General features: G+C 41.4%; 1 protein-coding gene across 1 annotated transcript in view; it reads left to right on the forward strand.

The window, feature by feature from the left end:
* Positions 1–27,143, forward strand: part of LOC311064473 (inactive dipeptidyl peptidase 10-like) — a gene marked incomplete at both ends in the record, with an annotated part of 153,793 nt that overhangs the window by 51,913 nt on the left and 74,737 nt on the right. The window contains 3 exons of the mRNA XM_084084302.1: positions 12,360–12,468; positions 17,837–17,932; positions 25,151–25,245. Of these exons, the coding sequence (XP_083940428.1) occupies positions 12,360–12,468; positions 17,837–17,932; positions 25,151–25,245 (300 nt within the window). The remainder of the gene's footprint in view (positions 1–12,359; positions 12,469–17,836; positions 17,933–25,150; positions 25,246–27,143) is intronic.

A 27,143-nucleotide genomic window follows, 5' to 3' on the forward strand; every position in this document is an offset into this window, starting at 1 on the left:
AAATGGCTTTAGAAAAGGAAGAGCATGTATTGATCACATATATGTAGTCTCTACTATTACACATACAAGAATTAAGCAGAATAAATCCACCTTTGCTTGTTTTATCGATTTCAAGAAGGCGTTTGATTGGATTAATAGAGATTTTCTACAGTATAGGTTGTTAAAATCTGGTGTCAATGGAAAATGTTATAATGCCATCAAGTCTCTTTACCAAGCACCTGTTGCCTGTGTTCAGATTAATGAATACAGAACTGGATGGTTCCCTCAACAATTTGGGGTGAAACAAGGAGACATTTTATCTCCAACATTGTTCTCAATTTATGTGAATGACTTAGCCCTTAAAATTAAGGATTCTGGCTTGGGAATCACTGTTGATGATCAAAGTTTAGGCATATTGTTGTATGCGGACGACATAGTCTTACTTGCTGAACATGAGAGCGATCTGCAGTTAATGCTGAACATTGTTGCAGAATGGTGCTGGAAATGGAGACTGGAGGCAAACCAGGACAAAACCCAAATAGTACACTTCAGACAAAAATCAATACAGAGAAGTTCAGTTGTGTTTAATTTTGGGTGAATAAGGTTGTCATATACTGACCAGTATAAGTATCTTGGATTGACATTGGATGAGCACATGACATTTAATGATGCTGTTGGTGTCCTAGCTCAGTCAGCGGGCAGGGCACTGGGCTCTGTCATGAACAAAGTTAAACACTGTGGTAATTTAGGATTCAACACCTATACACAACTCTATGAATCAGGGGTATGTCCGGTGTCTGACTACGCTTCTGGGGTTTGGGGTTTCCGGGAACATACAAGTTGTAACACTGTGCATCATAGAGCTATTAGAGCCTTTTTGGGAGTCCATAAATTGACTCCAGTGTTGGCAATTAACGGGGATATGGGATGGGAACCTCCAAGCATCAGACACAAATGTGAAATGGTTCGGCTATGGAATAGGCTGGTGAAGATGTCTGACCAGAGATTCACAAAAAAGATTTTTATCTGGGATTTTAGATTTGGTCACTCTTGGACAAAAGAATTGAGATCTTTACTTTATTCAAATGATTTGTTTTTTATTTTTCAAAATAAGTTAATATGTGACGTTCACAAAATTAGAAGTACAATGTTTTCCAGATATAAAGAGCAATGGTGTAGTAATAGATGGTATAAGCCCAAATTACGAACCTATTGTCTCATAAAAGACAGGTACATTAAAAATAAACTACAAATCATAAAAAAAAAAAAAAAAAGACAGGTACATTGTAGAACCGTATGTGAAGTATAATTTAAGCAAAAGACAACGATCTCTATGTGCACAAATACGTTCAGGAACACTACCATTAGCTCTGGAGACTGGCAGGTTTAATGCCACTCCAGAGGAAGAAAGATATTGTCTGTTTTGTGAACTTGGGGAAATTGAAAATGAGGTACACTTTTTGTTTTATTGCTCAAAGTATGATGATATTAGAGAGGTATTTGTTAGTAAGATGTCTTCTATTTGTGGACATTTCCTTGAGTTAGATGACTATGAAAAATTTGAGATATGTTTTGTTAAAGGAGCTTTTGTTGTTGCAGATTTTATTTGTCAAGCTTGGGAGAGAAGACAGAACAGTCTGTATAACTCTGAGGTATAATTCTGAGATGTAATTGAATGTACTACGTGAATACATTGTAAAACATGTTATAAATGTAAAATGGACACAGAAATAAAATTATCTATCTATCTATCTATCCACCCGACAGAGATGATGACGTTTAACTATCCTTAAAAGATGAGTCTGGACTGATCTGCACCGTGTCTCTTCGGGACGTAGACTATAGAGCCGGTATTCTCAACGAGCAGCAGCTGAGCTCATACAGCCACGCCTCTCCTCGCGGACCAAGACCGGGTTAATGGGCGGGGAGAAAAAATCATGAAAATGTGTGCAAATCTTTGAGAATATATATATTTTGAACTCAAATCTTTGCTTCTGGGGGTCCCTGGAACTCAATATTTAGAGATGGGGGTCCACGGCCAAATACATACATCAATTTGGATGGTCCTTGACAGAACCACTGATGTTATAGCAACATGAGTGTTTCAGAAAACGTTTGTAGAAACGTATAAAGGTCTTAATGGGTTAAACTCCATTGAATGCCATTTCAACGGCTCATTGGAGGACACGGTGCCCCGCCCTCTTCTGCCGCCCCAATCATTTAGCCTGTCAGGAAGACAGCCCCGCGGCTCAATGAAGATTAATTATGATTCCGCCCGGCGACAAGGTGGGCCCGCCCCCGCTCCCTCCCTGTCACATATCCCATCATATCCTGCCCCGCCCCCGATGGAGAGGAGAGATGGGATCGGTGTTGCCATATCTGCTTATTATAAGCAACTTTGTTTTTTTTTTCTGTCAAGTTGCTTGTAAATATTGGAATATTGATGGTTTGTGGAGGGGGGGGGGGGGGGAAATCTCCGGAGAAAAAGTCTGTGAGATCCCATTGGTTCACCGGTCTGTCCGTGAGCCCCCGCCCCATGCCCCTCCTCCTCCCCCAATGTGCAGCATTGAGAGCCCTGACGTCACAACATTTGGAGCGACGCCCACTGCACTCTGGTTGGTTGGGGAAATGAAACACTTTCCTATTCCAGGAACGTCAACAGGCTGGTTCAGGCTTTTATTTTTGAGCAAAAATAAAAAATAAAAGCTTGTAGATCGAGGCTAACAAGCTCACAATCGCGACGCATCGTGGTCTTGTAGATCGGCTGTATTCAAATGGACGAAATGTATATAGGCCTGAAGTAGTTAATGTTTTGTAATAATAATCAAAAAACAAGTAACTAATAACTAAAGTTTTCAAATAATTGAAGTGGAGTAAAAGTACAATATTTGGATCCGAAATGTAGCAGAGTAGAAGTAACAGTATTGGCAATTGAAAATACTCAAGTCAAGTACAAATACCTCAACATTGTACTTGAGTACTTGAGTACAGTACTTGAGTAAACATACTTAGTTGTTAGGAGAGTAGAGTTCGGCAGAAATGTCAATTTGGCCAAAAAAATATTATTACTCAGGCAATTATGCTATGAGGCGAACACATTGTTTATAACAAAGTCTATTTTTTAAAGGAAGGTTGAATGATACCCAGTGTGCTAATTTGCACCATTCTATTGCTTAAAGTAATAATGTGCTGAGTGTCTGTTCTCCCTGCTTTTATGGTCTCACATAAAAGAAGCTTTTAATAGACCATTATGTTGACAGAGTTTCTTTATGAATTCCAGCCAAACAAAATGTAATCTGCAAGGGAAGGGAACCTAATATCTACAACCATAACTTTCCGGCGAGGACTGAGCAGATATAGTGAGTGTGAAATATCGTGGTGCTTATTATAGCCATAAACTTTAAAGGCTTTACACAGGCTCCATTGTGAGGTTTGGCTTCGTGAAATATCCCTTCCAATGTCAACGGTTCATTCACTAAAGGCTAATTCAAACTTCTGCTCACGTACGAACGATAACATCAGTGGCGTGCACAGACATTTTGAGGGGCAGGTGCTCAAGTAAATTATACTTTTATTTGTTTACTTGGTCTGCTCTTTTTTCCCTCTACACCTATACCTCTTTGCCAAAAATAGCCGATCTACAAGCCCACAACGCCTCGCAGCGCGAGGCGTTGTGGGCTTGTAGATCTGCTATTTTTGGCTAAAGTTCTCCTCAGAAAAGGGATGCTAGGTTTCGAGTGGTTATGGTAAAAAGAAAAGTCATATCACATAAAGATTTGGCGGACCCCCTGTAGTAACTCTGAGGACCCCCTAGGGGTCCCGGACCCCCTGTTGAAGACCCCTGCTGTAAACTGAAAAAAAAAAAAACGTTTTTCAAAAGGGCACTTCTGGTCAAGAGGGCAAAGGGCAGGTGCTCCAGCACCACCTAGAGTCTATCTGTGCACGTCCCTGAATAACATCATTATTATACTAACAATATGACCATTTATTTTATGAGGAATTGCTCCTTTTGTTGCTAATTTTTGCCGATCATGAAATACAACTTGCGAGAGTCTTTCAGGACGTATACATGAAGACACACGCACACGTTTGTAAAGCAACTAAGTACATTTACTCAAGTACTGTACTTAAGTAAAATATTTAGGTTATGTTTAACCTACTTTACTGGAGTATTTCCAATGTTCAGTACTTTTAATTCTACTCCACTACATCTCAGAAGAAAATATTGTACTTTTACTCCACTACAATTATTTCAAAACTTTAGTTAGTTACTTTGTAGATTTTGATTATTATTACAAAACATACTGATAGAGCTGTTATTTTTCCTTATCAACCATATATATAGATACTTATGCATGGCAGAACATCACATCAGTATGTATATAAGTACCGGTAACTTTCAAAGGCGACAAAGGAAAAAAACAGACTCAGAACACAGGCAGCCATTGGATGTAATGAAAGATCTTGTATTCAGACAGAGAGAGTGGGAAGGTTACAGTATCACAGGTGTTAACGCATCATCGGTCGTCGTCTCTCTGCCGTTAAACAGAGAAAGCCCTGGACTTTAACAGCGTCCGGTAACATAAACATATGACATCATTGAAGATACATCGAGCGTCCAGCCGTCTGAGGTGTAATCCTGTCATTGGTGGATAGTGATGATTACGTCGTCGTCAGAGGAGGATGATGATGGTAGATGATGAAGATGATGATGATGGAGTGACCGTTTATCTTTGGAAAAACAGCGTCCACATGTCTCGAATAACACATTGGCCTCGGCACTGACCGGTCACTGGTCAGCGGTGACTTCAGTGGCGCTAAAAGATGGTTAGCGCAGAGGAGAACACCGAGATACAGTGTTCTCATAACAACTGATAGCCACAGAACGCCTGTAGCTAGTTTGACCTTGCATAGACAGAGAAATAGCAGAATAGTACATGACAGAGTTTAGGCCAATATGACACCAATATATTAAATTGACATTTAAAGCAGGTTTAGGGCACTAGACAAATTATGATCAATCAAGATAACGAGATTCTAACTCTATCACATACATTACCCACGTCAGCCCTACAGTATATACATTTCAGTCCATTTGAAAATAGCCGATCTACAAGCTCACAATGTGTCGCGATGCGACACATTGTGAGCTTGTGGATCTGCTATTTTCAAAAGTTTTTTTTATACATTTGAAAACTTGAAACGACACAGGCGTCATTCACATTATGGACACATCTACGATACCAGTTTACAAAACATGAAAAGAAAGTTCTTCCGCTGCAGATCTTCATTATATCTTTTCAAAAAAGTAATTAAGAAGATAAGGACCTTGAGATGTGACATCTCATTTTCAAAGGGTCGGAGAGACACAAAACATTGTTGTTGTCGGGCAAAAAACTCTTACCTCCATATTCTAACTGTGTGTGTTTTTTCCCCCGTAAATGAACACCCTACTGCAGTGGTTCTCAAACTTTTTCATGTCAAGGACCCCCAAATTGACACTTCTTAGCCCACGGACCCCCATTTGAAAAGATAAGCCAGGGACCCCAATAAGAGACGGTTTTTATGGCTCTCTAGCAGTGATTCTCAACCATTTTAATTTCAAGGACCCCCAGTTTAACATGCATTAGGCTACGGACCCCCATGTATTGGCATTTATACCTCTGGGACCCCAATTCATTGTAAAATCAATGTTAATTTAACCCCGTTAGGGTCCATTTGGTTCCATTTGTACACTCTCAGAGTTACAGACCTATAAGGGTCCATTTGGTTCCTGTCCATCATTTAGCTGGGGACCCCCTGGAACCCCCTCAAGTACCCCTGGGGGTCCCCGGACCCCACTTTGAGAACCAATGTACTAGAGTACTACTAGAGTACTTTTTCCCACCACTGAGTGTTGCTAATATGACACGGCTCTCCAACTTCTCTCCAGCTTTTGTCTTGGCTGTAGTGTGTATGGTTGAACATTACATTGTCTCATTACTGCCACAGAATACACCCCAGACTATGAACTGCAGAACCTAAACCACAGCTGTAACCAATCTCTTTTTTTTTTTGTCCTGTTCCTTCTTTCTTTCTTTTAATGCTACAGACAGTGAATCTTTTTTGCTGAAATTGAGACGGGGTATATGAAGGGCCCGGGGAGCTCGTCCTGACAGATATCGATTCTGTAGCCGTGCGTGTTACAGCTTTCTGAGTCATTCGCTACGGCAGAGAGACTGGTGTAAAGTATATAAGAACGTGTACTCAAGTACTGTACTTAAAGGACAACTTTAGTTTTTTACAACCAAGGTTTATGTTTTAGATTGTAATTAAAGTAAAGATGAGTGTTAAAACATTTAAATGTACTGCTTTCTATAGTTTTAGCAATTTTCGCTGTCTTTTTTACAGTGGGCGGGGCATTCTGTCCGGTGGCTAAATATGTATTTTTTTACACAATAACCTGCCGTTTTCTTTATTATTATTTACAGTAGCTCTTCTAGCCCCCAATAACTCACATCTGGCCAATAGAGACCACAGGACCTTTTTTATTGTGTAAAAAAAGACATATTTAGCCACCGGCCAGAATGCCCCCGCCCACTGTAAAAAATATCATGAAAATTGCTAAAACTATAAAAAACAGTAAATGAAAAAAAAATAACACGCATCTTTTATTTACTTTAATTACAAGCTAAAATATAAACCTTGGTTGTAAAAAAACAAAGTTGTCCTTTAAGTGCAAGTTTCAAATTTTCTATACTTTTATCTTTTACTTTTACTTATATGCCAATATTGTACTTTTACTCCGCTACAATTATTTGACAGCTTTAGTTACTAGTTTCTCTGTAGATTTTAACAACTTCAGCCCTTTACTTTGACTATTTGAAAATAGCCGATCTACAAGCTCACAACGTGTTTTACACATTCTAAAACGTATGAAATGGGACATTCTGCATGTGCTTTTACTTTACAAAAGTAGTTGTAACTCGAGTGTGGTTCTCTTACACTAGAGCAGTGGTTTTCAACCTTTTTCATGCCGAGGACCACTAAATTGATATACATTTGGCCGCGGACCCCCAGTTGAAAATGTTTTGTGCCAGGGACCCCCAGAAGCAAAGATATCAGTTAATTTTCGCTTGAAAAAAATATAAATATTCAAAGATACGCACACTTTTTCAAGGTTTTTCAAAAATAGCAGATCTACAAGCTCATAGCGCGGCACTCGGTGCCGCGCTACGAGCTTGTATATCTGCTATTTTTGAATAGCCAAAGCTAAGTGGTTAAAAACGATTGTGAAGCTATGTTAACTCATTTTGCTGGGGACCCCCTGGTACTCCCTCAAGGACCACTGGTGGTCCTCGGACCACTGGTTGAAAACCACTGCACTAGAGGGTTTAAGTCAAGAAGCGGTTTTAGGTTCAGGAAGGCGACTGATGCCTGATAATAAACAAAACACACTAAACAGAAACATAAGTACCAACTAGAAAAGCTAAGTAAACCGTAAAAAACTAAGGAGGTGGGATGGGTAATGTTATTATGCCCCCCCCTCCGGTGGCATTGACAGGGGGGGAGGAGGATAGATGGGTTCTCCCTAATTACCGGGCAGAATGCTGAGCTTCCATTACAATAAGAGGGTTATGTTAATGGCAGATTATTATTGATCACAGAGCATATCACAGCTCCCATTTATAGTAGTGACACTTCTTCCCCTGCCTGTCAGGGACACGCACGCACGCACGCACGCACGCACGCACGCACGCACGCACGCACGCACGCAGCCCTTTGTGTCTGAACCAAGGGCAAGCGGCTTAGCAGGTGAAGACGAGATAAGAAGATTAGGTTTCTGTGTTCAGAGTGATTAAGATTTCACCTCGCTGTGTAAGCTCTGATGTTTACCGTCTATTGTTTCACTTCCTCGTTCTATAGCGACCGGCCGGCCATCGTGTCGCCACTTTACGTTACACTTTTCTGTCGGGCAGAAACCTCTTATCTCCATATTCTAACCGTTTGTTTGCGTTCTTTGATAAATTAACGCCCTACTCGATCATCATACTACAGCGTCACACAACATTATCAAAAGTAGGAGATCTGCAAGCTCGATGTCAGTTTTGGACCAATCTGGGAACCCATGGCCAAATAAAAAGGAAAAACAGCACCCTCTGCTGTTTTTTACTTATTCATTTGGCTCTGGGCGGAGCTGAACGGACGACCCGTGCTCAGGAAAATCGTGGTTTTGGTCTGCCTTCAGCCTTTCACTTCCGGTGGTGCGACTATGTTTTCCCCACTAACAATATTTCTCCACGGAACACTAACACCACTTCTCCCAGAGAACATGGATCGTTTTGATTATAAGCCCTCTTGTTTCTATGATGAAAGAACTACTTTCCGTGGTCTTGTCGGCTTCGAGGACGCTATTGTTAAATGAGTTTCGGTTTGTTTCCAGTGGGGAACGAACGGCACACACGTAAATCCCGGCCACTACATTTGATTGGGTAAAGCGCAGCCTGCTTCCTGATCTGATGGCACACCCACGTGTAGCCAATGTGCACGGGTTGTCAACACGGCTACCGACAGATTCAAACGCAGAGCAAAATCTGTTCTTGAGAGATGGACATAATGAGGTTTCCACCGACAGAGAACGATATCCATGTTGACGTATTTTTTTAAAGGCATTGTGTTGATGCTTTTGAACACTGTCAATAAAGTATTATTTTCTATTTTATTATATTCTAATATATTCTATGCTATTGTATTGTTTTCTATACCAACGTGCAGAAGGTCCAAAGCAGATGAGAAGGTTTTGGTCGAGGTAATGGAACAAGGACATGGACTGAGTGACACATAGGGAGTCATCCCTATGTTCCCCGGGTTCTATGTTCCCCCACTAAGGTTAGGGTTAGGGTTAGGTTAGGTCCTATGTTCCCCGCTCTCCCTAGGAAAGCGGGGAACATAGGTGCGGTCCCCAGGGACGTGCACAGATAGACTCTAGGTGGTGCTAGAGCACCTGCCCTTTGCCCTCTTGACCAGAAGTGCCCTTTTGAAAAAAAGAAAAAAAAATGTTTTGTTTTTTTCAGTTTACAGCAGGGGTCTTCAACAGGGGGTCCGGGACGCCTAGGGGGTCCTCAGAGCTACTACAGGGGGTCCACCAAATCTTTATGTGATATGATTTTTCTTTTTACCATAACCACTTGAACCCTAGCATCCCTTTTCTGAAGAGAACTTCAGCCAAAAAATAGCAGATCTACAAGCTCACAACGCCTCGCGCTGCGAGGCGTTGTGAGCTTGTAGATCGGCTATTTTTTGGCAAAGAGGTATAGGTGTAGAGGGAAAAAAGAGCAGACCAAGTCAACAAAAAAAAGTATAATTTAGTTGAGCACCTGCCCCTCAAAATGTCTGTGCACGCCACTGACGGTCCCTCACATAGTGACAGACAGGAAGTGTAAACGCTGTTCGCCGCATCCTTCTCTGTTCTTCTCTGCGTTTGACTCGGTGTCTAACCTGAAGTTTGGGTGTTTGACGGGTGTTTGTGTTCGTGTGACTGTGAAACGAGATCGCCGTCGCCGGCTGGGTCACAGCAGGGGGGGGGGGGGCGTCGGTGTACCTGTTCCTGCGACTGTCTCCTCAGCAGGAAACCAAAAAGAGACGAAAACCAAGTGAGACTTTCCACCGTCGAGCTCATAAACAATCCCGACAGATTCTATGAGCAGCAGTGGTGGAAAGTAACTAAGTACATGTACTCAAGTTACTGTACTTAAAGGGGAATACCACTAATTTTCAACATTGAACTATGTCTTTAATACACCTTAGAGCTGTTGTGTGGAAATAAGAAAAAAGTCCCCCCCCCCCCCTTCTGGGTTGCCTAGAAATAGATAATTGATTGAGGTCATGTGATCAGTGACATACGCAGGGTGTGCTTTTGGCTCCGCCCCCTCATTCCAATTTTTTTTCAATTCAGATTTTTCTTATCGCTGAACCGAACCAGGGAACGCCTGGGGAGGTGGTCCTGGGGGTCCGATCGATGCGTACTCGGATCAGGTCGTACCGCTGCCTTCATTAAATTGTAACTTCAGAAATGTGCAGATATACCCCGCCCGTACACACTTATACTGTGTGTTGGTTTGTTTACTGTTTAGTGAGAAAACAATTTTGCACATTAAGCTAATCATCCGGGGACTCCCCCCCCCCCCCCCCCCCCCCCCAAAAAATCATTTGGGGACCCCCCAGTTGGGGAACCACTGGTCTAATGAGACGCTATGTTCTCCAGGGTCTAACGAGGTGCACAGGAGGGGAGAAGAACGTCTTCTTCTCCTCAACAATCCCCTCCAATAAGTCTCTCTCTCTCCCCTGGGATTCATCCTGAATGCTAATAAGTGGCTGCTACGGGGAACGGAGGTGCAACGGGGAAATGGGGGGGGGGGGGGGGGGCTTCCTCTGGGATATTTATCTTTGAATTATACTCCCAATTAAAAGGCTGGGGGAAGGCAAATAGCTCCGTGAATAAACAGATGGTTATTGCTGTTTTTTTGCTCGGGGCTCTGTAAATAAGATGGATTTATTTATAACACAGCTCTGACACTGGAAATCAGATGAAGATGAATAATGGATGGACGGGGAGAGACGAGAGAGAGAGACGGCTTTGATGGGTTTTTCTTTTTGTACGGCGCCGGGCCGGGTCCAAAAGAGAACCACGGCAGGTTCCTTTTGGGGATAAAAAAAACCCAGACAGAAAGAAAGCTGAGCTTCTGTTGTTGCATTGTCTAGTCCTTCAATGGAAGCGCTTACATACTGTATGTGTCCTGTTGCTGGGTGCTTAAAGGGATAGTTCACCCCCAAAATGACTTTTTGAGAGTGTGAGAAACACCCTATGAAACACACTGTCCAAATGTGTGGGATGTGTTCAGACTGAATTGTGGGCGTGCACTACTGTTCATATATATATATATATGTCACAGGGAAATTAGCATTCCAGGGAAATTGAAAGAGGAGCGCTTGCTTTTATGCGCGGGGCTTCGGCGCAAGGCGGGCTTTTCGAGACAGGTTTCTTTACACGAGGAAGAGGAGGAGAAGGAGGAAGAGGCGCTAGGCGGGGCTTTGATACGAGGCGGCGCGAGGAGGAGGAGGCGCGAGGCGGGGCTTTGATGCGACGCGGACCGCATATGATAATAGTTATTGTCCGTGACGGAGGGCACGGCAGAGCTTGAATAGCCAAAGCTAAGTGGTTAAAAACGGACTCAGCAGAGCTTGAGGCCGCAGAGACGCGCCCGAGCGCCTCCAGGCGCGAGTGCCCGCGCCGACCGGCCGATGGTCTGCTAGTCGAATCAGCGCCGTCCGAGTTGTAACCCGATAGGGGTAGAATAGATCTTTTTATGGGTTACTATCCACGACGACACACATGTGTGCATGTGTGTGCACACACACGCACACGCGTGTGCACACATACGTGTGCATGTATACATACACACACACACATACACACACGCACGCACACGCACACGCACACACACATGCATGTGCATGTGCATGCGTGTGGCTTCATTGCCTGCCACATTTTGAACAAGTTGTAATCTGTCAGTTGTTTTCTTTGGCAGGCCAGAGTAAAGTGCATTGCAGTAATCAAGCCGAGAGAAAACAAAAGCGTGGATCAACGTTTTTGCATCGTCCAACGACAGATGTGTTTGTAGTGTCAGTGGCAGGGTCAACTGCCACACTGTTGTTCATTTTGGTAGCTCAACGTCACTGTAATAATTTACTTTTAACACATCGGGTGCCAAACACGGTCTGAACCGTGTTTTCACAGAGTAGCGCTTTGGTGCCGAACACGGTCTTAACCGTGTTTTCAGTCTTTTTGTTTTTTTCCACACGGGAGGGGCTGGAGCAGCTCTGGAATCACCCACGGTGATTCTGAGAAGGAAAGGCCAGATGGATCAATGTGTCAAAAAACATGGCTCCCATCCGCTTCCGTTCTATCTCCTTCTCTAAAACCCCTATAACTCCGAAACTTTTTACGCTGGGGAAAACAACTCATTTTGTATGCATGATCGCTCCGCCATTGTTACTCGCGTGAGAGATGTTATCGTTCCAGGCGTTAGCCAGGACCATCGTGCAAAATGAACGCATGCTTTGTTTCACATGGATTCCTCGTCTTGGAGTCTACAGTTTAAACAGCGCAGCTCAGCGGTGAGATATCTGGTACCGAACGTAATCTGTTATTATAAAATTCCCAATGTGTTAATGACCTAAATAAAACTACTACTGTACATGAGGGTAACCTCAGTGCCTTTTGAGGATAAAGGTTTGAGCTTTGAAATTAAATGAAACGTCTCCGTCTGTCTGTCTGTCTGTCTGTCTGTCTGTCTGTCTGTCTGTCTGTCTGTCTGTCTGTCTGTCTGTCTGTTCCTCAGGACATAGACATTGGACCAGAGAGGAACTGGAAGGGGATCGGCATCTCTCTGCTGGTCATAGTGTTGGTGCTCTCTCTCATTGGTCTGTCCATCGTGCTGCTGTCTAAAGGTGAGCCAATCACCGCACTGTTACGCCAGGGCTTCTTCAAAGCGGGGTTCCGGGGGGGGGACCTCCTTATAGGGGTCCTTGAGGGTGTTCCAGGGCTCCCCCGCAAAATCAGTTAGTATAGCGTCAACATCACGTTAACCACTTTCACCCTATTCCTATTATATGAAGATAAGATATATAATATTATAATGAGCATTAGTGAGGACTAATTATATGAAGATAAGATATAATATAATATTATAATGAGCATTAGAGAGGACTAATTATATGAAGATAAGATATAATATAATATTATAATGAGCATTAGAGAGGACTAATTATATGAAGATAAGATATAATATAATATTATAATGAGCATTAGAGAGGACTAATTATATGAAGATAAGATATAATATAATATTATAATGAGCATTAGAGAGGACTAATTATATGAAGATAAGATATAATATAATATTATAATGAGCATTAGAGAGGACTAATTATATGAAGATAAGATATAATATAATATTATAATGAGCATTAGAGAGGACTAATTATATGAAGATAAGATATAATATAATATTATAATGAGCATTAGAGAGGACTAATTATATGAAGATAGGTTAAAGACAGTTTCATCAGAGGAAGCTTTCATCACCCATTCATTCGCTCCACCTCATCCACCTGCCTCAGTCTGGCTTACATCTCAGAGGCACATGTTGTACTTTTACTCCACTACAATTGTTTGACAGCTTTAGTTACTAGTTACTTTGTAGATTTTGATTATTATTACAAAACATAATTTAACCCCTTCAGCCCTACAGTATACAGTATACATTTCGGCCATTTGATAACAGCCGATCTACAAGCTCACAATGCGTCGCCATAGATCTGCTATTTTCAAAAGATTTGCATACATTTTATGAAATGGGACATTCTGCATAATAATGAGTACTTTCTACTTTTGTTACTTTAAGTATGTTTTGATGCCAATACATTTTTACTTTTACTCAAGTCATTTTTTAATTCCGAGAGAGAAGGCGGTCACCACGGAGATGGAGAGAGAGCAGGGGTGGAAAAAGTACTCACATATTTTACTTAAGTAAATGTATCAATATGGCAATGTATAAATACTCTGTTAGAAGTCCAGAATTCAAAATGTACTTGAGTAAAAGTACAAAAGTATTGGTATCAAAAAGTACCAAAAGTAGATAGTACTCCTTATGCAGAATGTCCCATTTCAAATGTTTTCAAATGTTTTCAAAGTTTTCAAATTTCCCCCTGAGATGTATAGTGGAATAGAAGCAAAAGTACAGAAAATTGGAAATACTTCAGTAAAGTAAAAAATACCTCAAAATTGTACTTGAGTACAGTACTTCAGTAAATGTACTTATAGTCACTTTACACCACGGCAGAGACAGAGCATAATAGTGGAGTAGAAGTAATACTATTGGAAATTGGAAATACTCAAGTGAAGTAAAAACAAATATCAGTACAGTAATTATAAGCTGACAGTGATTTCCTGCTAAAACCCTTGGATCAATGGATTGTGTGGAACTGAGTGCAAGCAGCCGCTCAATTAGAGAGTGTGGTTTTCTGTGTGTCAGCGGGATGTAATAATAAGCAATACATGAGATCAAGGGCGCCGATACTGTGGGTGCCTCGGAGAGAAATGACGAGCGTCACAAACTCATCAAAAAAAAAGACTACGTGCGTATGTATATATGTCCAGGGACGTGCACAGATAGGCTCTAGGTGGTCCTAGAGCAGCTGCCCTTTGCCCTATTGACCAGAAGTGCCCTTTTGAAAAAAAGGAAAAAAAGTTTTTCTTTTTCAGTTTACAGCAGGGGTGGTCTTCAACAGGGGGTCCGGGACCCCTAGGGGGTCCTCAGAGTTACTACAGGGGGTCCGCCAAATCTTTATGTGATATGATTTTTCTTTTTATCATAACCACTCGAAACCTAGCATCCCTTTTCTGAGGAGAACTTTAGCCAAAAATAGCCGATCTACAAGCTCGAGGCGTTGTGGCGTTGTTGTAGATCGGCTATTTTTGGCAAAGAGGTATAGGTGTAGAGGTAAAAAAAAAGAGCAGACCAAGTAAACAAAAAAAAAGTATAATTTACTTGAGCACCTGCCCCTCAAAATGTCTGTGCACGCCACTGCTGTCTTGCATAAGAAATTGTTACCAGAATTAAGTATTATTTTCCAGAAGCCCACCAGGTGCACCTCCTGGCCAGAAGACGGCGCTATTGTCACTAAAACAACACAAGCCTATATGGACATCAAAATTACTTTGCTGTGGACATTTGCCTAAGTTTAATATTATGCACTTATTTTGGGTCCTCTAAACTGTTCATATTGGTCTTATAATGTTTTATCATTCTTGCCTTTACTGACACTTTACTTTGTTTGCTTGAAATAATTATTTTTGAGTTCGTTTTTATCATAGAGCAGTGGTTTTCAACCAGTGGTCCTTGAGGGAGTTCCAGGGGGTCCCCAGCTAAATGATAGATAGGAACCAAATGGACCCTTTTGGGTCTGTAACTCTGAGAGTGTAACAAATGGAACCAAATGGAACCATTTGGTTCCATTTGTACACTCTCAGAGTTAAATTAACATTGATTTTATAATAAAAATTGGGGTCCCAGAGATAGAAATGACATTAAATGGGGGTCTGTGTAGCCTAATGCATGTTAAACTGGGGGTCCTTGAAATTGAAATGGTTGAGAATCACTGCTAGAGCCGTAAAAATCGTCTCTTATTGGGGGGTCCCTGGCATATCTTTTCAAATGGGGGTCCCTGGGCTAATGTGTGTCAATTTGGGGGTCCTTGACGCAAAAAAAAGGTTGAAAACCACTGTCATAGAGGTATAAGGTTTTTATTAGTGTCTTTGTAAAGCTTTTATTTTGAAAACGCCCTAAACAGGGAGGAAGTGGGAAGTAGTACTGTTTGAGAGCGCGCGCGTCTTTGCAAAAGGCGCGTCAATGAATGAATGAAAACAATAACAAAGAACTTCAGCGTTTGTACCGAAAAGTTTATTTTGTTTTAAGCACCTGGCTGAGGGCATAATAAGGTATGTTTGTTACATGTGCTGCATTGTGTGTTGTTTACATTTTATATTACGTTGTTTTCTTTGCATATTTTCACCAAGTTATTTAGTGACTGTGAGTGTCGTTCTGACGTTGTGTTCTTGGACCCTTTGGGAGGCCTCAGTGGCGTGAATAAATAATTAAATAATTACCGTGGATTTAGATCCACAATTGCCTTGCATCATTCATGGTGTAAAACGTACATTTCATGTTTACTATAGCAGTGATTCTCAAACTTCTTCATGTCAAGGACCCCCAAAATGATATGTATATTTGCCCGCGGACCCCCCATCTCAAATATTTTGTTCCAGGGACCCCCAGAAGCAAAGATTTGAGCAACAAATGTTCGCTTAAAAATATATATATATATTCAAAGGTTGGCACCCATTTTCACGATTTTTCAAAATAGCAGATCTACAAGCGCGCTATGAGCTTGTATATCTGCTATTTTTGAATAGCCAAAGTATAAAAGGTCATAATTATTCTGATGCTATATTTACACATTTTGCTGGGTACCCCCTGGAACCCCCTCAAGTACCCCTGGACCCCACTTTGAGAACCTTAAGGTACTAAAGGAAATACATAATACAAATAACAGCACAGTAACATTTTATTTATTGATGGTTTAAAAAGATAATGCATTTTATTGTGATTAAGATTTATAATCTTTTTTGCTATTTTCTCATGTTTGCACTCTAAAGGAGATTTGTCATTTTGTGTTAAAAACACTATATGCTGAGGTTTTGCATCTCTCAGGCTCTTTGTCAATTTGATGTTTAAAGGAAAAAAGTTGAAACACGATTAGGAAAGCTAAGAGCAAAAAATGCAATTAAATGCTATTAAAAGCAAGGGAAAAAAATATGTTTTTTTTAGTTTTGCCTTTAAAACCATAGACTGTATAAATGAGATGGACAAACCCACTCCGCTGCTTTCTACAGACCGAAAATGAAGCCGATTGTTGCAAGACTGTAGGTCCGCCATCTTTCAATATCGCGTCAGAATGAGTTCAGACCATTATTGGTTGGGTAACTTGTCAATCAAGAGCGGGGGGCGGGGAATGAATGCTATTGGTTGTGTAGCTTGTCAATCAAATCATCTCGCCCCTCCTAGAGAATAGCCTACTTTATCGTCAATTTTATAATAAATAGGACCATAATTTAGCAAAACGCATATCCTGATGATTGAAAGGAGACTTTAAACTAGCGACTGGAAGCATATAGAATTTATGACAATTTTTATTACAGTAAGAAAATCTAGTCTAAAGTTTGTCAAAAAACCCATTCACTTGCGTTAAAATAAATTCTTTCTGACACCGCAGGTCGGTGCAGGGTAAAACAGCGCCACTCTGGCCATTTACAAGCTTCCGTGTCGGCCTCATCGTAAATATCTAAGACTTGCCCCTTGTTTAAAACCCCCGATCGATTGGGGGGATCGAATGTGGAGGGGAACGCTATTCCAGAGTGGAGTGGCCGTGGCCATGAAAGAGCGGTCACCCCTGGTCTTTTTGAATTTTTGGGTTGGAACCTCAAGCAAAAATGTGTCAGCAGACCTTAAAGCCCTGGCTGGGACATAGCGTTTCACAAGTGCAGAGAGGTAGGATGGAGCCAGCCCATTTAATAAATAAATAATAATAATAAATAATAATATATATTATTTTTTTATGACAAAAATCTCCGTCAATGGCTGGGAATGTGTTAAATGCAATCTGGGAACCCATTCAGTAAAAAGGAAAAAAGGGGGAAAGAAATAATAATCCTTGTTTTTGCCCCCCATCGCTTTCAGAAACAGGAAATTGGTTAATTGGCTCCTCCCCTTTTTAGTCCATACAAATGGAACCAAATAGACCCTTACAGTTTGAGAACCACTGATATATGATGATACGTATAGTGATATAAAGCAGGGGTTTTCAACCAGTGGTCCGGGGACCACCAGTGGTCCTTGAGGGGGTTCCAGGGGGTCCCCAGCCAAATGAATAGTTAGCAACCAAATTGACCCTTATATGTCTGTAACTCTGAGAGTGTACAAATGGAACCAAATGGACCCTAACGGGTCCATTTGGTTCCATTTGTACACTCTCAGAGTTAAATGAACACTGATGATGGTGATAGAGTGTAGATTGGGACTCCCAAGAAATCTAAATGGTTGAGTCCCTCCCTGGCATATCTTTTCAAATGGGGGTCCCTGGGCTAATATTTGTCAATTTGGGGGTCCTTGACGCGAAAAAGGTTGAAAACCACTGATATAAAGTATATATAATAACATACAATAACCTAATAATCTTATTTTGTTTCCTTCCATAGATGACGGCTCTAAATCTGTTGGCTCCCACTTGACCTTGGACGACCTCTTTCAGAGACGTTTCCAAGTGCATGATCCTGAGGCCAGGTGGATCAGTGGTACGTGATCTTTTAGATCTACAACACCGGCATCATGACTTCCGCTTTAGTTTACACTTGAACTTGACATTGTCCAACTGTACAAACTGCACAAAACGTTTGTTTTTCAACTCCCATTTTTTTTTTCTTCCCATGTTTATTTAGTTTGTTGCCCCTCCCACTCAAGCCCCCAGAACCCAGTGCTTGCATTGAAGCGAAATGGACATGCTGGCCATTCGTAGGTACTGCAGCTTAAACGGAATGGGGCCACTGTGCGAAAACTGTTTCGACCAATGGGCTTGGCTCACGAGCTTGCGCACACGCTTGCGCACAGGGACGCGCACCTCTGTGACGTAAAACGCGTCACTTCTGTGACGCAGAACGGATCACAGTGGCCCCAAATAGGCTACGCCCATCACACTTTACAACCCGGAAGAAGGGGTGAATTCGCTTCACGCGCTGGGTGAGCAACTCAATGCAAGTGGACGGGAGGCGATATCCGGTGCCCTCTCTATTATTTTTAACTCTATGCTCCCACTGCCTTCATGCTTTGGAATAGAGGAAACATGAGTCACTACCTCCTGCAGAAATTAGTCATTACCGTGCCCAGTGGTGAAAAAAAGTACTGACTTTTTTTACTTACGTAGAAGCATCAATACTACCATTATTGGCATCTAAATATAATTAAAGTACCAAAAGTAAAAGTACTCAGTTAGCAGAATGTCCCATTTCACGTTTATCAAAATGTGCTTAAAGTACCAAAAGTAAAAGTACTAAATGTTTGAAAATAGCAGATCTACAAGCTCACCATGCGTTGTGAGCTTGTAGATCGGCTATTTTCAAATAGCCTATATATATATACACACACACATCGTTTATGTATATATATAGGCAGCGTTTGGAAGGGGGTTTGTGTTGATTTGAAAAACCCCTCGGGAATAGAAAAGAGAGGTGTGACTGGGGGGGGGGGGGGGGGGGGGGGTGTTAAAGTCGTCCTGTCGGAAGATGGAGGGGCGAGACGGCCCGACAGCTCCAGTACAAACACTCCACTTTCACACGTTCACCAGAGAGCCCTTAAAGTCTTCTATCCATCACAGTAAAAGAGAGCTACTTTATGTGTCATTCATGATGTTTGAAGCACAAGGGTCTGACGGTTTCCTTCAGGTTTACTCCCAAAACGCTTTGTATCATCTGTAAAAATTAAAATAATATACATACATGAATAGATACAACATCGGTGATCTAAATGTGTCGAGTAGATCAAACCCATTACTGATTTACTCAAGCTTAATTCAAAGAGAAGATTGTGTGCACATCCCACGCCCGTATTTAGGCCAGGTGCTGGACATCAAGGAGGAATCAAGAGAAAGAAGGAGGAGGTCCGCACACTGTTTAAAGCTCCAAGAAACTCTTTTTATAATGCAACGTTTCGACCCTTAGGTCTTCATCAGGCAACATTTCTATTACAATGACAGACAAAAGCATCATATATATACACAAACATTGACTAATGGTGATGTACAACACCTGGGAGTAAGGAGGAGCAAAAGAACACCCTTCTCCAATCCCAGGGACAAAAAACCTGTCTACACCCCTCTGGGGAGTTTTTCACAAATGTATTGACTGGCTATTAGTGTCTAATATGTTTAATTAAATGTGAAAAGTCTATTCTCTGCCATGCATTGAACACTCCCCAGAGGGGTGTAGACAGGTTTTTTGTCCCTGGGATTGGAGAAGGGTGTTCTTTTGCTCCTCCTTACTCCCAGGTGTTGTACATCACCATTAGTCAATGTTTGTGTATATATATGATGCTTTTGTCTGTCATTGTAATATAAATTTTGCCTGAAGACCTGAGGGTCGAAACGTTGCATTATAAAAAGAGTTTCTTGGAGCTTTAAACAGTGTGCGGACCTCCTCCTTCTTTCTCTTACTCAAGCTTAACACATTGAGTGTCAAAACCGAAGATCTACGGTTTTGCAAATACACCCCACTGAGCATTTTCCGGGCTATTAGACTAGGGTTAAAATACGTCTAAGGGCTAGGCTAAAACCGGGTTATATTATAGCTGTTCAAATGACGTCTATAATATAGACGTCTATATATAGACGCTTAAAAAACAGCTAATCAACGTCTAGGCCAGGGGTCTTCAACGTTTTCAGCCCAAGGACCCCCTAGCTGAGAGAGAGATGAAGCAGGGACCCCCGCTATATTGTATAAAATTGTGTTTCAGATTCAACTTTTTTGTTTACGTGGTCTGCTCTTTTTTTCCCTCCACACCTATACCTCTATGCCAAAAATAGCCGATCTACAAGCTCACGAGGCGTTGTGAGCTTGTAGATCTGCTATTTTTGGCTAAAGTACTCCTCAGAAAAGGGATGCTAGGGTTCAAGTGGTTAATGTGAAAAAATATATATCACAAAGATTTGGCGGACCCCCTGTAGTAACTCTGAGGACCCCCTAGGGGTCCCGGACCCCCTGTTGAAGACCCCTGGTCTAGGCTAAGCCTAGACGTAAAAAAAAACGTTCACTGTTAGACCAATTATAACCAATTATATAAGTTTTAGACGGAGGTCTAATAGCCGACTATAACCGTAGATCTACGTTGGTTAAACATTTTTGGGGCGGTGTAGCCGCCCCCTATAAGTGAGTTTTGGACACCGACCAAAACATTTGTGTACCCCCTAACCCTTCCATTGTTAATGCAAATCGATACTTTTTTCATATCAGCCAATCACATTACAGCTAGTGTCATCACCACTAACTGTAATGTGATTGGCTGACTTTGCAAATTCAGGACTGTGATTGGCTAGCGAAACACATGACACATGTGCAGCCCTATGAATAGCAGTATGGACTTTAAAAAAAGTAATTTATCCTTTTTTTAAAGTGAGTCATGTTGTGATGACCACACACCGCCCACTTCACACTGGGTGTGATTTTTTATTATATATTTTCTTCCACATGGGCTCTAACGCAACTTAGGAATGATCCGCGGACCCTGTAAAATGGAATGGACGGATGTGAATCCTGTCCAAAAAAACGTAGTTCCCATCTTCTCCAATGATAGGATCTTGAGAAAAAGGTCCATGTCTACATATCTTTTTTACCGTGGTGAAAACTAGCCATTTTCGACGCACGATCACTCTGCAATGGCGGATTGCGCTGGAAATGTTATTGTTCCAGGCGTTAGACGGGACCCTCGACCATCGCGCACACACCCTTTGTTTACATCCGGGTCCTCGTGGAGGCTTCTACAGCTCTAAACAGATCAGCGTACACGGTAAGAAGCGCTGGCCCTGGCCTCCCTAGGCTGGTGGGGGGGGAGTGTAGTGCCCAGGATCACTTAGCAAATTGGCACCGCGGGTGAAAAAATGGTTACAAAATTGTGGGATAAAAAATATTTTAAAAAAAAGCGCTGGCACTGTGTGTACCCTGTTTTTAAAAAAACACACCCTGTGTGAAGGTAGCGGCGCCTTTGATACATTTTGTCATCGATATGTGTTTATAATGTGTTTATAGTAGGGCTGGGACTTGATTAAAAAAAATAATCTAATTAATTAGAGGCTTTGTAATTAATTAATCTAAATTAATCGCATTTTAGTCGCATTTCAACATTTGACCTGAGAAGCAATTTATTTTCAGTTAAAACAGATTTTGCTATATGAGTTAATCAATGAGTGAATACATAAGTTTAAGCAACAAAATATAGCTGTTTTTTTTTATCAAGGTGGTACTAAACAGACCAACAGATCAGTGCAAGTTTTACCATAAAGTGCAGCAATTTTAGGAATATATTCAGAGATTCAGGTCCACGCTTCTAGTTTTTTTAAATCTAAATTTCCCATCCACTGGGCTAAGCAAAGCAGTCTGATCGACTTTTCTCCCATTGGGTGCACTGGGGTTTGTTGTCTGTTGGTTGGTGCACAGGTATGATCGGTATGCCTGAAATTCATCCAGTGAGAAGGTTCTGTGGTGCAAAAACTAAGCGCGATTAAAATGCGATGAATTTTTATAGCCATGTGTCACGTGAAGCTTGACCAATCACTTTGTTGACGTACGCACCTGACCAATCAGAACGTTGACGCACACGGACAAAGTCAGGTATAGAGCAGGATGTAGGCTAGCGCCGCTAAAAACCTCTGGCACTAAATGTGTTAACAGATGGCAAATAATGCCTTGTGAGTAAAACTCTTGAGATTTGGTTTCGGTTGAGATTGAGTTAAATATAATAAACTAATAATACGTTAAGGTCACACATATTGTTTATACATCTATACATCTATCAGAATTAGACTGAACTCGCAACGCGCCACATTGGGAGCTTGTAGATCGGCCATTGTATTTTTTATTTATTTTTGTCAGAACGTGGTATAACAATGTATAAAATGAACCTCAGACATAATGGCAGGTGGTGTATATAACAGCCACCAGGTAGCAGATGTCGTTGTCTCAATTAGCAGCTTTCTCCAGATGCCTTCTTTAGTTTGTGGCGAAGCTTCACGTCTGCCTTGATGCTTACAACAGCTGTTGGCTCATAAAGTAACTAAGTACATTTACTTAAGTACTTTTTCCAATATTCAGTACTTTTACATCCACTCCACTGCATCTCGGATCCAAATATTGTACTTTTACTCCACTAAAATTATTTGAAAACTTTAGTTACTAGTTACTTTGCAGATTTAGATTATTATTACAAAACATGCATTACTCACCTCAGCCCCATACATTTCGGCCTTTTGAAAAGAGCCTATCTACAAGCTCCCCAATGTGCCGCGATGCGAGGCATTGTGAGCTTGTAGTTCTGCTATAAAAAATAAATTAAAACAATTATTTACCTAAAAAATGACATTTTGAACTTGGGACATTCTGCACAATGACTACGTTTACTTTTGGTTCTTTAATTACATATTGATATCAATACTTTTGCACTTTTACTCAAGTAAAGTTTGAATTCCGGACTTTTACTTGTACCAGAGTATTTCTGGATTGCAGTATTGATGCTTTTACTTAAAGACGGGGTGCTGTGATTTTCAGTGATCCCCCCCCCCCCCCCCCCCCCTAAAACATAATCATCAGGTATTATGGTAATACTAGGAGGAAGATTAAAAAAAAAAGTGTACAGAAGTGTTAAAATTATGTTTTTATGTGGACACGCCTCCAGTTCATTAAGTATACCTGGTTCTCACCTTAGCACCTCCTCCACCACCTTAGCACCACCCGTCTGTCCTAGTCCCTCCTCCTCCTCCTCATGCCCACACCTGTTGTGTTATGATAATGAGGGGGAGGGTATATTTCTACTGCGTCATTAAACCACTGTTTTTCTATTGGCACGTTTGACCCTCAAGGTTTCAGCCTCCAGGAGGAAACCTCAAAATAGTCAGAGAAGACATAACACACCATAAAAACACCACCAGGGGGCTTAATGAAGTTCTATCAACCTCATTCGGTTCTTAAGTCTGACGTAATTTTGTAGTCCGATGTCACGTCCGGGTCCAAAAGGCACCAGCGCCGTCCACTCTTCATTGTAAACAACATGTTGGAACCCGTAAATCTTTTTACAATAACCTCCTTTTTCAGAAATGAAGCATTGAGGGTTAATAAGGGTCTTAAGGCTAATATCATAGAAGTACAAAGTATTTATTTATTATTATGATTTAACATTATTATTATTAACATTAAAACACTTGGACCCGGAAGTTATTCTAGCGGGGCGCAACGTCACGTCTTAACAATCGAATAGACACATGAAAGACAGAAAAAGTGCAAAACCATGGCACCACCTCTTTAAGTAAACATTTTTAGTACCTTTTTCCACCACTGATGTTTTGTGTGACAAACTTCTTTAAAAAAAAGGTGTCCGACTGTAATAACAACATTTTTCCTTCCCTTCGTCTTTTCTCATTAATGGCTTTGTTTGTGACTGTGTGTTAAGTAGGGATTAGCTGAAGTAAACCATTAAATGATTCCGATGGCAACCTACAGCTGAAGTAAACCATTAGATGTAGGTCAGAGCAGCTCAGCTTTTACAGCATAGGCTACTTCAGAATGCCTCACATTGGTGCTAAATAACATCCTGTCTGGGTTCTGTTTTAGAGTGTGATATCTGTCTGGAATCTCCATGTGACACAATGAGTGGATTCTATCGCTCTGTTGTGAGTCTGACACAATACAGTATATATGTAATCTACTACAATATCCATTGATTGAATATGACTAGGGATGTCCGATATTATCGGCCTCCCGATATTATCGGCCGATATTAGCATAAAAATTGATATCGGGAAAATATCGGTATCGGTTTTTGAAAAAAAAACATTTTTTTTTTTTTTTGCTTTATAAATAAGTTACAGGAGTTCTTACTGTATATGGTGTGTGTGATATGAAATTTGAGCTTACCCTAATCACAATAATCCCCGCATATATCGGTATCGGTTGATATCGGTATCGGTAATTAAGAGTTGGACAATATCGGTATATCGGTTATCAGTAAAAAAGCCAATATCGGACAACCCTAAATATGACTGAATATTTGTATTAGGCATAAATGTAAGAACAGTTAATAATGCTTTGACTAAAAGGTCCGTCCAAAAAAAAGTCCTTGAGGTCTTGTTTCCATTGAGGTCCATGGTATTCAATTCATCAACACACATAGTAGCACCAACAGTTCAATGTTTTGAAAACTTTAGTTACTAGTTACTTTGCAGATATACATTATTATATTATAGAACATACATTAACCACTTGAGCCCTATTTTATACCCAGGCTATTTAAAAATAGCCGATCTACAAGCTCACAAACGCGTCGCGATGACATCCTCCTTTTCCAACATTTCAGTACTTTTACTTTTGGTACTTTAAGTACATTTTGATACCAATTCTTTTGTACTTTTTGTTTTTACTCAAGTACATTTTGAACTCCAGACTTTAACTTATAACAGAGTACTTCTACATTGCAGTAGTATTGATACTTTTACTTAAGTAAAACATTTTAGTTATTTTTCCACCTCTGTTATACATGGGCCTATAACTGAAATCTCAGGTACAAATCTCCCCCCCCCTCTCCATCTCCCCCCCCCTCTCTCTCTCTCTCTCTCTCGCTCTCTCTCTCTCCCTCTCTCTCTTTCTCTCTCCCCCTTTCTCTCTCTCTCTCTCTCTCTCTTTCTCTCTCTCTCTCTCTCTCTCTCTCTCTCTCCCCCTCTCTCCCCTCTCTCCCCTCTCCGTCCCTCCTCTCATGTTCAGATGAGGAGTTCATTTTTAGGAGTTGGGACGGAGATGTTGTGAAAGCCAACACACAGAGCAACGACACAGACGTCCTGCTGAAAAACACCACATTTGTGAGTATATACTCAGAAACATCCCGACCAGTGGTGGACAGAGTGTATATGTTACAGGACCAGTGGTGGACAGAGTGTATATGTTACAGGACCAGTGGTGGACAGAGTGTATATGTTACAGGACCAGTGGTGGACAGAGTGTATATGTTACAGGACCAGTGGTGGACAGAGTGTATATGTTACAGGACCAGTGGTGGACAGAGTGTATATGTTACAGGACCAGTGGTGGACAGAGTGTATATGTTACAGGACCAGTGGTGGACAGAGTGTATATGTTACAGGACCAGTGGTGGACAGAGTGTATATGTTACAGGGACATTGGCATTCGTTGGGAAATTGGAAAGGTATGCTTGTTTTTAGGCACGGGGCTTCGGCGCGGGGCGGGGCTTCGGCGCGAGGCGGAGGAGCGCTCAAAATAAAATGGATAATATGAGAGAAATATTGTATGACAGGTTGGATAATGAAGCGGTTAGCCACACTGAGCAGAGTAACGCTGTGTTTTTTACTTGCGAGACGGTGATAATAGTTATTGTCCATGACGGAGGCGCGCCGACTCAGCAGACCTTGAGGCCGAGGAGGCGCACCCGAGCGCCTCCAGGCCGATAATCTGCTAGTCGACTCAGCGCCGTCCGAGTTGTGAACCGATAGGGGGAGAATAGATCATTTCAAGGTTCAAGGTTCAAGTTTATTAGTGTCCCCGAGGGGCAAATTGTTTTGCAGCATATAGCATCAGTACAGTACAACAAAACATTAAAACAGACAGTAAAAAAACAGAACAGTAAAACATCCATAGCCGGTACAGAGAGTTCACATTAGGTCATAAGGAGCAAAGTATAAGGTGCTATGCAGTACAGTGTACATGGCCATTGAAATAGAGTACGTGGACACAAGGAGACTGCTAGGTGCACGTAATAACTAAAGGCTATCTCCTCCTTGGCTTCTCCATAACAGAGTTCTAGTGTGGCTTGCATTGCCCTCTAGTGTTGGTTCTACAGAATTGCCTAGTAACAGGTGTGTTGATTACATAGACAGATTAACGTCACTGGGGGATTCTACAAATGTCTTCTAAATCGTAACAGCTTCTTTCTTTTTTTAAGCGTACGTTGCTATTATAACCAGGGGTGCACATAAGTGGTGCGCAGGTGCGCATGCGCACCCAAAATAAAAAATGCGCACCACATCAGACGACGCGAGGCGCTTTTGCGTACCAACAGCTGGGACAGGAATTTCAAGCTTTTATTTTTTAGCAAAACTGGAGATCGAGGCTAGGAATGTACTTCCTGAAGCCACTCACACAATCATGGTAAAGCACCCGTCGGCCCCATGTACAGCCATTAGGCGCAGGGGTGGAGGACGCATGCTGCAGGCGGCTGAAAATATGGTTTGACCCAAAAATAATTTGAACAAAAGGTTTCTCAATGGTTTATTGTAGTATCAGGTGTACTTAATAACATATCAAAAGTTTACCGAAATCTGATCATTAGAAATGTCAAATTTCCAAGATGGCCGCCACCAGTTCCTTAAAAGACCATTACTCCTTCATTATTTGCCCTACACAAGTAATTTTGGTGCCTAACCCCATGTTTTGGTGCTCTAGGAATCCAATTAGCATATATAAATTATAAGCAAGTGATTATAAGTACAATTATATATTAAAGCAATTGGTTATAAGCATATTTAGCAATGTAATTGGACATTTCTCCCTTTTCTACATACTATAATGCCCAGGATTGGTGAATTAATCACCTATACGTGTAATTCACATTCTGTTGAAGCTTCAAAAATGTATTTGGATACCAATAAGGAATAAATTAATTATTACTGGGTGGTACTGTGACATTTGTAAAAACACTAGAGGTGCGGGTCGCTACGCGACCCTTCCGTCTAGTCGCTGGCGC

Source organism: Gymnoscopelus microlampas, assembly GCF_963454915.1.
Source record: "Gymnoscopelus microlampas genome assembly, chromosome: 17".
Classification (NCBI taxonomy): domain Eukaryota; kingdom Metazoa; phylum Chordata; class Actinopteri; order Myctophiformes; family Myctophidae; genus Gymnoscopelus; species Gymnoscopelus microlampas.